This window comes from Oncorhynchus nerka, linkage group LG4, assembly GCF_034236695.1.
Source record: "Oncorhynchus nerka isolate Pitt River linkage group LG4, Oner_Uvic_2.0, whole genome shotgun sequence".
Lineage (NCBI taxonomy): Eukaryota > Metazoa > Chordata > Actinopteri > Salmoniformes > Salmonidae > Oncorhynchus > Oncorhynchus nerka.
In genome coordinates, this window is record NC_088399.1 from 61,907,235 (window position 1) to 61,917,525 (window position 10,291).

The window sequence follows — 10,291 nt, forward strand, 5'->3', positions numbered from 1 at the left end:
AAGTGTTTTAAAATGTTTACTTCGAAAAGAGGAGATTTCATGAGGTAAATGCCATAAAGAATTGTATCGTAGTTGGCATTGTGTGAGTCTACAGTATTTAGCCCTTGACCTTTATATTAGATTGTGTCTGTCGGTATCAAGATCAAGGTCTTTATGTCAACACGGACCAAGTTACATTTTAAACACAATCTCTAAAAGGTCCTAAAACATTATCCTAAGTTTGCACTACCTTTGCTATTATTGCTTTATTATTGCTTTATTGGTACACATATCAAAATATTTAACAAATGATTAGCTAATGAGTAGCACGTCTGGTATGAAGTATTATCAACAGATTACTCATTGCTTGCTTTCATTTTCTAAACCCCTCTTACCAGCTCTTAATACTCTTTACCCTTTCTCAAAACATTCCAAAGCTAAATATCAAGTCCCAAAAATATACAGTATATAGTAAAAACAATACCAGTATATAGTAAAAACAATAGCAGTATACAGTATATAGTAAAAACAATACCAGTATACAGTATATCGTAAAAACAGTACCAGTATACAGTAAAAACAGTACCAGCATACAGTATATTGTAAGAACAATACCAGTATACAGTCTATAGTAAAAAGTAATGTCCCGTGTAGCTCAGTTGGTAGAGCATAGTGCTTGCAACGCCAGGGTTGCGGGTTCATGGTATATTTTTACAATCACACACAGCTAAAGTATTTGGAGGAAAACATATACTATTTGAACCGAAGTCCGATAAACATTGAAGTTAGACTGGGATTAAAACGAAATACTTTCTGCATTATGATGGGTAAGTTGAGGATAGAGGTTGGGAATGTGGAATGTAGGAGCCTGATCCCAGATCTGTTTGTGCTGTCTTGTCAACTCCTATGGTCAACTCTTACGGTCATGTCCTATGACCATAGGACTTTATTAGCAGAGGGTTACTTGTTGGCAGGTTCATATTGAATGAGGCGAAGCGCATCCTCATTGTCCATCACACCCTTGATGAACTCTCCTTCTGCAACTCGCTCTGAGGTGGAGAGAGAGAGCAAGAGGAAGAAACAGATAGGAATCATCCTCATCATCAGGTTTATATTACAGTTCAAATGTCAAATCACATTAATCACATTAAACAAGACGTTCTTCTCCTCACCATTGTCTTCTTTCTCAAAGAATGTCCAGAGTTTGTTGGCCCTCTTCTCCGGTGTGTTCTCGTCATTGGGCAGCTCAGCTTGTTCATCCTTGGGAATTAGCTTGAAAATAGCCTGTTGGGTACATAAAAATGGCATACCTTCAATCCCTGAACACAAACAGTGTTTTATTAGAGACAGGCTTCTATTTGAGCCAGGTGTTTATTTCCTTTATACTCAATAAAATGTTGAAAAGACTACCACACTGTTTATTGTGACAAGTGGGACCCATATAAACATTGTAATAACAAATCCGCCGCAGATCAGACTTGCAACGACTAGACTGCCTATCATACGCACCCCATTTCGCGCTTCAACACCATGGAGAACGGTACCGGTGATATTGCATTTTCTTTTTGGTGGCGCAATGGCTAGCAACAATGACAGAATGTTGTACACATATCGGAGCTGTGTCCATGCTAATCTCGTAAACAATTCATTTCAACCTGGTGTTTATTTGAAGCAGGTGTTCATTTGCTGAAATGTGTTTTCGATGCCCGGCTATTTAAAAAAGGGACAGACGGCTATTTGAGATTCGACGTTTAATTGAAGTTTTATAGTATGTCACTTTCATCGGCTATTCTGTAACACGGGAGATTTGCTGACAAATATGTAAAGCAAATCCTGCCGACTACGCCAAAATGTCAAATTCAATCATGTTGTCCAACACAAATAACTATTATTATGGAACCATTTTTATCCACATTCACTTTAGGAACTAATAGGGGTGGGGAATGTGGCGTGCGGCGTGAAGTGTTTGTGAAAGGATGTCATGGATATTCTCTCACCCTATATAAACTACAAACACCAGATCACTGCAGTGAGAATATATCCTTAGAACACCCCAATCCTGTTCTTTCTAATCTTCTCATAAAATCATATTCCAGGGCTGATTATTTTAAACGGCCGATTACTGTGGAACATTGATGTTTGTACTACGAAAATGATCCAATGATAATCTGTAATGTAAGGCTAAAGAAAATGTATTGCTCCGAAGCAGTCAAAAACACATACTGTATTCTTTCCTGAACAATGTAAATGTATGAAATACTCAGGTACCATTCACATAGAAATAAAATGTATTTGCGTTCTGTGAATGTACAGTGCCTTCGGAAAGTATTCAGACCAGGTTGACTTTTCCACATTTTGTTATGTTACAGCCTAGTTCTAAAATTGATTAAATAAAACCATTTCCTCAGTAATCTACCCACAACACCCCATAATAAAAAACAGAAATACCTTATTTACATATGTATTCAGACCCTTTGCTATAAGACTCGAAATTGAGCTCAGATGCATCCTGTTTCCATTGATCATCCTTGAGATGTTTCTACAACTCGACTCCACAAATTCAAATTCAATTGATTGGATATGATTTGGAAAGGCACACACCTGTCTATATAAGGTCCCACAGTTGACAGTGCATGTCAGAGCAGAAACCAAGCCATGAGGTCGCACAAATTGTCTGTAGAGTTCCGAGACAGGGTTGTGTTGAGGCACAAATGTCTGCAGCATTGAAGGTCCCAAAGAACACAGTGGCCTCCATCATTCTTAAATGGAAGAAGTTTGGAACCACCAAGACTCTTCCTAGAGCTGGCCGCCCGGCCACACTGAGCAATCGGGGGAGAAGGGCGTTGGTCAGGGAGGTGACCAAGAACCCGAGGGTCACTCTGACACAGCTCTAGAGTTCCTCTGTGGAGATGGGAGAACCTTCCAGAAGGACAACCATCTCTGCAGCACTCCACCTATCTGGCCTTTATAGTAGAGTGGCTAGACAGAAGCCACTCCTCAGTAAAAGGCACATGAAAGCCCGCTTGGAGTTTGCCAAAAGGCACCTAAAGACTCTCAGACTATGAGAAACAAGATTCGCTGGTCTGATGGAACCAAGATTGAACTCTTTGGCCTGAATGCCAAGCCTCTCGTCTGGAGGAAACCTGCCACTATCACTACGGTGAAGCATGGTGGTGGCAGCATCTTGCTGTGGGGATGTTTTTCAGCAGCAGGGACTAGGAAATAGTCAGGATCGAAGCAAAGATGAAGGGAGCAAAGTACAGAGAGATCCTCAATGAAAACCTGCTCCAGAGCACTCAGGAACTCAGAATGGGGTGAAGGTTCACCTTCAAACAGGAAAACAACCCTAAGCACACGGCCAAGACAATGCAGGAGTGGCTTTGAGACAAGTCTCTGAACATCCTTGAGTAGATTGGTTTTGAGGGATTTCAAATGTTAGCATCCACCATTTATAAATATTCTTCCTATCTGAACCTTAGTTTTGATTAAATCGCATTGTGTTCCCATGGCTTGTAAGAAAATAACATTTTGGAGAGAAAAACAGTGGTACAAAAAACACTAAATCACATTTTAGTGTTTCAACTGTAAACAGGGAGCTTAAATAAGATTAGAGCCTAAGGACTGGTGTGAACTGACAAATCAGCAGCAGCTTGTTCTCATTTACAGTTCACATAGACTCAGTTTGTTTAGAAGGATTTTTTCTGTCTATATATACACAAACAAAAATATAAACGCAAAATGTAAAATGTTGGTCCCATGTTTCATGAGCTGAAATAAAAGATCCCAGAAATGTTCCACATGCACAATAAGCTTATTTCTCTCAAATTCTGTGCACAAATGTGTTTACATCCCTGTTGGTAAGCATTTCCCCTTTGCCAAGATAATCCATCCACCTGACAGGTGTGGAATATCAAGTAGCTTATTGAACAGCATGATCATTGCACAGGTGCACCTTGTGCTGTGGACAATAAAAGGCCACTCTAAAATGTGCATTTTTGTCACACAACACAATGCCATATTTTTTGATAGGGCGTGCAATTGGCATGCTGACTGCAAGAAAGTCCACCAGTGTGCATCGAAATCGGCCTATGCTTCGTGGCCTGCGCTCCACGCTTTGGAGTCAGAACGTTGAATAAGATTAAATTATTGTTCGTTCCATGTATGCATGGTGTTGAAACAAACACAATTGCACTTTATCGATGTCAATTTGAATGCCCATTGGGAGGCCCATTTTTTTTTTAAAGGCATCTGTGACCAACAGATGAATATCTGTATTCAAAGTCATGTGAAATCCATAGATTAGGGCCTAATGAATTTATTTCAATTGACTGATTTCCTCATATGAACTGTTACTCAGTAAAATCAATGAAATTGTTGCATGTTGCGTTCATTTTCTTGTTGAGTAACCACTACTACCCCAAGCAAAATACAGTATATGGTGTTTGCCATCGGTCACATTTACATGGCAAAGCACTGACTGTTCAGTTATTGGTTGGCAATATTGCATGCTTCATCATGATCGCTATATGGTGGGGCACTCACTGTCATTCTTTAGCATTTTTCCGGCTCGAAGGGCCATATATGAAATGATAGGTTGAATTTTTTTTAAAATTTGAACTAAAACGTTATTCACAATTTTAGTATTCAACCTGCTTTGCATGTTTGAACAAATCATACATTTACTTTCAGACAGCCATGGGAGATAATCACACAGTGAGTGTCACATACTGTACATCTTGACCTGCAGCCTAGTGTAACCGGTGTTAAATGGCTAGCTAGTTAGCGTTTCAATCGGTGACGTCACTCGCTCTGAGACCTTGAAGTAGTTGTTTCCTTTGCTCAGCAAGGACTGCGGCTTTTGTGGAATGATAAGGTAACGATGCTTCGAAGGTGATTGTTGTCGATGTGTGCAGAGGGTCACTGGTTTAAGCCCAGGATGGGACGAGGAGAGGGACGGAAGCAATTCTGTTACACCAGGACACAGCGAGATGTGTCTTTAAATCTTAAACACTGTATAATCTCAGTCCCCATTCTCTCCTAACCTACATTTATCCCTCCTTCCCTCACTCCCTCCTACACCCTTTCAATTTAACCTCAGGGCCCGGGGAATACGGTCAGAAGTTGTAGTGGAGTGGTATCAGTGCTTGAATTCATCTGCACCGCAGGGACAATAACACTGAGGCAAAACAATGTATCCCTGCCTCCAGGTCACTATAGTGCTTTATCCTATGGTTGAGCGCCATTGATGTCAGCCTCGCCCATTTCTGGGTAAAAGGTTTGTGGGTAGAAGTATGTAGAAGTATCAGGGGTCAAGTATTACATCTTAGAAGATCAAACAGAGCTTGAGGCTTATCCCTCCTCCATACTGCCTGAGACCCTAACCCCAGCCCCTCCCCCATCTCTTTCAATCACCAAGTAGCACATCCATGTGACACTTGATGACCAGAATCAACCTCACACGGCTTTAAACCTTTAACCCCCTCAATGCCAATACAGAGGCCTAGATTAAGGCTGGTTTGAATTTAGATGACAAGCGTCAGTCAACGGGATTCATTTCTAACATGCATGTCATCTCTATTGATCTGTCTATCCACCCACCCATCCACTCCCCGCTTCTCCTCCCCCATTACTTACGCTGCAGATCTCGGTCACTTCCGACTTGGTGATGTATCCGTTCTTGTCCACGTCGAACAGGGAGAAGGCCCACTCCAGCTTTCTGGTGGTCTTGCCCGTGGACGTCAGGTGCAGCGCAATTATGTACTCCTTGAAGTCCAGAGTGCCGTCGTCGTTGGTGTCGAAGGAACGGAAGACGTGCTGCGCGTACGTCTGGGCGTTGCTCTCGGGGAAGAAGCGGCTGTAGATGACCTCGAACTCCTTGGGCGTGATACGTCCAGAGGGACACGACTTCTGGAAGCTCTCGTACCACTGGGTGATCTCCGTCTCAGTGAACTTGGTGCTGAGCTTCAGGTCTTCCAGGATCTCCTTGGAGACGGCGCTGCTCTTGGCGTTCCCCATGTTATGTTTTCAGGTGAAAGAAATAGCCCCGTTGTGTCTTTTAAAAGGCAAATATATATCAACACGGACTGTGATGTGTATGTTTTTTTGTACGTCCTGACAATGTACGATATCCAGAAGATGGGAGGCTGGGTCCTTCTCTCTGTAAAGCAGGCTTTTCGCTTGACCCCTTGAAAAGCAACTCTAAATGAAAATAGGAATGAAGTCATTTAATAAGGTTATTCCAGTCTAACAAATCGCAGAGTGGAGTCCAATGTCTTTAATATTGACATTTTTCATCAAGAGAAGTATCTGGGCACAACCGGCCATCCATAACTAATTGCAGTAGTGTATCCAGCATGTGACGGGATGACAGTTATCGTAGACATGATAACCATAATCTGTGCTCTGTGATCTCCGTCTAGTAGGCATAAAATACCCATTCCTAATCATCGGGTCTAGGATAAAGGCTACAGTTAGCTAATGAGTTTACACACGCACGCAACACACACACACACATACACACACACACACACACACACACACACACACACACACACACCTGAACAACATCCAGGATTCTTAAAGAAAAACTAACAGGTCTGTGAGAGCCGGAATTCTTACTGGTTGGTAGGTGATCAAATACTTATGTCATGCAATGAAATGCAAATTAATTACTTAAAAATCATACAATGTGATTTTCTGGATTTTTCTTTTAGATTCCGTCTCTCACTGAAGTGTACCTATGATAAAAAAAAATACAGACCTCTACATGCTTTGTAAGTAGGAAAACCTGCAAAATCGGCAGTGTATCACATACTTGTTCTCACCACTGTATATATATATATATATATATATATATATATATATAAAACCTCCGAGTAATTTATTGACAAAAAAAAATGTTTCAGAATTAATTTGCCTTCTTCAGGGTAATGTCATGAATGCTTGGGCCAGGTTATGTAGACAAACAGTGCAATTAATGCAACCAATGACAATAGTGAGGGTTGTGTCGTAATTGCTAGGTTGATCATATTGAATTGAGCTAAACTGTTTAAAGACAATAGCCCACAGCATATTGAATATATTCTGCCATAACAATTATTCAATAAATTACTGGGAGGTTATATATATGGAGTGTGTGACTCTCTTTGTTTTTTATTTTTTATTGCTTATTCACCATTAGCCAGCACCTCTACACTAAATAATTTTCTCTGGGTGTGTGCCAGCTCATGCTTTTTTATTGGAATGGAATAAATGAAACGGAGTCAAATGTGGTTTCCATACGTTTGACTCCGTTCCATGAATTCCATTCCAGCCATTACAAAGAGCCCGTCCTCCTATAGCTCTTCCCACCAGCCTCCACAGATCACTATGCTAACACACATAGGCGACTAAAAACATCATACTGAAAACCTGTGGTTATTCCTTTGATCTATGACTCAAATATGGACTAGCATACTTTCATGATAATACAACTTTAAAACGGCTGTAATGTGTAGTACAGAAAAGGTGTACATGAGACCATTAGAAGCTTCAAAAGTACTAAAACAGAAGTTAAAACTATGGCTGAAATGAGTACAGTATGTTGAGTAGATACCAAAAAACGAGAAAGCCCATATTAACCTAATGCTTTCAGAAAGGAGTTCCAATCCTTCAATTTAGAAAAATCTCAAAATCAATTCCAATCTTCCACATAAATTTGAAGGGGATTTAACCCATCCCTGGCTCCAAAAAAAGGAATTTCCTTGGAGTACAGCTAGAACTATAAACAGAAACAAATAAGGAAAGACATAAATATACATAAATAAAGATGAATTCAAACGCTTACCTGTGTGAGTGACTCAGAGGAGACAAGTCAAGATGAAAGTGATATTCATGGTCAGCGGAGAGCAGAGTGGGATCCTGCTACACCTGCCGGTTGGGCTAAGTCAATTATACAGGATCGTTAAGGCGCTAAGCCACAAACACATACCCAAATGAACTTCTCATCTTCTTCTTTTTGTTTCTCGATCATTCCATGCCTACACGTTAGCAGCACACACTAAAACATATTTTATGTCATGTCCGTGTAACGTCATAATATGTCCTTATTTTTTCTATTGCCCTGTCTCAACAAGCAAAGTTCAAACAACTTTAAACAATTCAATTATTTTAAATCTTTCGCCATGAGCGTTTTATCCACATAGGTTGCTGTGTAGTTATTGACTCTAGCTTTTACCTTCTTCACTAAGACTTGTTGTCCGTTATCAACACTTGAGTTGAATAAGAACAAAACAACAACGGTCTAATATGCATTAGCTGTTTTTTATAGATGTCAGAGGTTAGTGGATAGGGGCCATGCAACCATTTCTCAACACATTGTTAGCAGTTCCTAGATAGCCAACCGTAGGTCCGTTTTTATGGTTTAGGTGCTTTAGTCAGTTAGGATCCCACTTATAAGTAGAGGGTTTGGTCAAACATGTTCAACTATGTACACCAACATAGAAACAAATGAATGTCTGCTCGCTGTTTCGTAGTTCCCAGATGAGGTGATTTAATAAAGCTTCAAGCTTTATTCAAATCGCCTTCAAGGTAAATGACCACATTAGCGTTATTAAATCACCATGATAGCTTTATTAAATCATCATGTTTGGGAGCAGCATAACAGTGAGCAAAGATTCCTTTTTTGATGTAGATCTTCGACTCTGAGCATGGTCTGGGAGAGACTTGGTGGGGAAAAGAAGGCGGAAGCGGACGATGAAGTGGATTCTGAATCGAATGGCGGTAGACCCGATGAGAATTAGTGTAGCAAAAGTAGTGTACAGTGATGAGAGTGTCCCTTCGTATCTAGTAGAAGTACCGTTTCTTAATGAGGAGCAGCTGAGCAGATTACCAATCTTGAAGAAACCATTTGAGATATCCAAACTGGCGGAGAGAGTGCTGGGTAAAGTGAAGGCTGTGAGGGTCACGAGAGGCGGGCTTGTTTCAATTTTTTTGTGCTTCTGCGGATCGGCTGAAATGTGCGTCTCCCCAAATTTGATAAGTTTGAAGTGTCATGTCTGTCTCTTCGTAACAGGGCACACCTCAAGGGGGTTATATCTGGCATCTCGTGGGAAGTCGATTTTGAAGAGATGAAAAATGTTCCTGGAGTGATTGATGCACGTCGGATGAATTGTGTGGTGAATGAGGAAGAAGAGTCTATCTGTTCTGGTCATTTTTCAAGTGTTTGCAGGAGGGAGAAGCAGAGATGTCCAAGTTGTAGAAAAGATCATATCATGTCTTATAAAAGTGAGGAAAATGTGACATGTTGCAATTGTGGTGGGAACCATGAAGCAACGTCTTTGGAATCCCCGACAAGGGTGAAAGAGAATGAGGTGGTGGAAGAGAATGAGGTGGCCAAAGTCAGTGCTGTCCAGAGCATTTCATATGCAGCAGCTGTTAAAAGGTTTGAGGGTTTGAATGGTGCTCCTGAAGAGTCAGTGGTGGTGGATAGACCTTCACTGCATGCTGCAGGGGTTGCTTTTCAACAGCAGGGACCCAGACATTTTAAAGGTTAAGACGGTGGACTTTGTGGCCTTTATAGCTATAGTGATTAATGGCACTGCCACGGTGGAGAGGAGGTCCAGGAAGATGGATATCATTGTGGATGTGGCGGAGTGGTTCTTGGCGGAGGAGTTACATGAAATATTGTCACAAGCCGTACCACCATCTGAGGCCCTAGAGCCCGAGAAGGGAGGTATGGAGATTTGAAAGAAGGAAGAAGTGGTAGTTCTGATTTGGTTTTGTCAATGTACTATTTCTATTTGGGTGGATTAAGTTAGTTCCCCTATCACCTATGGATTTTCTTTTGACCTTGTTTTGGTTTTTCAACCCGTCCAGTTGGTGGCGGCAATACACCTTTTTGGGTTGTATTCCGCCATAAAACCCACAGAAGAAGAATAATAAGATGTAGATATTTTTGTCGAGCTCCTGTTACTATTTAAGATGTGCATAAACCCCCTCTTTCCATCATGTACACCACTTTTGAGACAGAAACAGACAAAATAGTAAAGGGTGGTCTCACAAACAAAGAGATTCAGTATGTCAATAACACACAGGTAACCTATTCTTCCCCCGTAATTAGAAAGGGCGAAACCTTCAGGTTCTTGGGTCTTACAGACCTAAGACGATTTAGTGATAATTGACCCCCCTGTCTTTGATCCAGGGGACTTAAGTGCATTTACCTGACCTATGACCCATAAGCCGTAGTCCACCACCTGCTGAGGTGAAACTGCCTGAAAGAAAATGTGCATTTTATTTTGGTAGAATCCTCATCCTTTAACCTGTTATGTATGTA

At 41.0% G+C, this 10,291-nt stretch overlaps 1 protein-coding gene across 1 annotated transcript; it reads right to left on the reverse strand.

The window, feature by feature from the left end:
• Positions 1-7,881, reverse strand: LOC115128997 (visinin-like). Its single transcript, XM_029659137.2, has 4 exons — positions 7,805-7,881; positions 5,614-6,177; positions 1,152-1,263; positions 1-1,028 (listed from the first exon to the last, which is right to left on the reverse strand). Exons 2-4 carry the CDS (start codon positions 5,992-5,994, stop codon positions 940-942), a joined length of 582 nt encoding a protein of 193 aa, XP_029514997.1. The 5' UTR covers positions 5,995-6,177; positions 7,805-7,881; the 3' UTR covers positions 1-939.
• Positions 7,882-10,291: the final 2,410 nt, after the last annotated feature.

Coding starts and splice junctions, on each gene's coding strand:
- LOC115128997 (XM_029659137.2), bottom strand. CDS start 5,994: ATGGGGAACGCCAAGAGCAGCGCCGTCTCCAAGGAGATCCTGGAAGAC. Junction 1,264..5,613: donor AAGTGACCGAGATCTGCAGC/GTAAGTAATGGG, acceptor TGTACCCAACAG/GCTATTTTCAAGCTAATTCC. Junction 1,029..1,151: donor CTTTGAGAAAGAAGACAATG/GTGAGGAGAAGA, acceptor TCTCCACCTCAG/AGCGAGTTGCAGAAGGAGAG.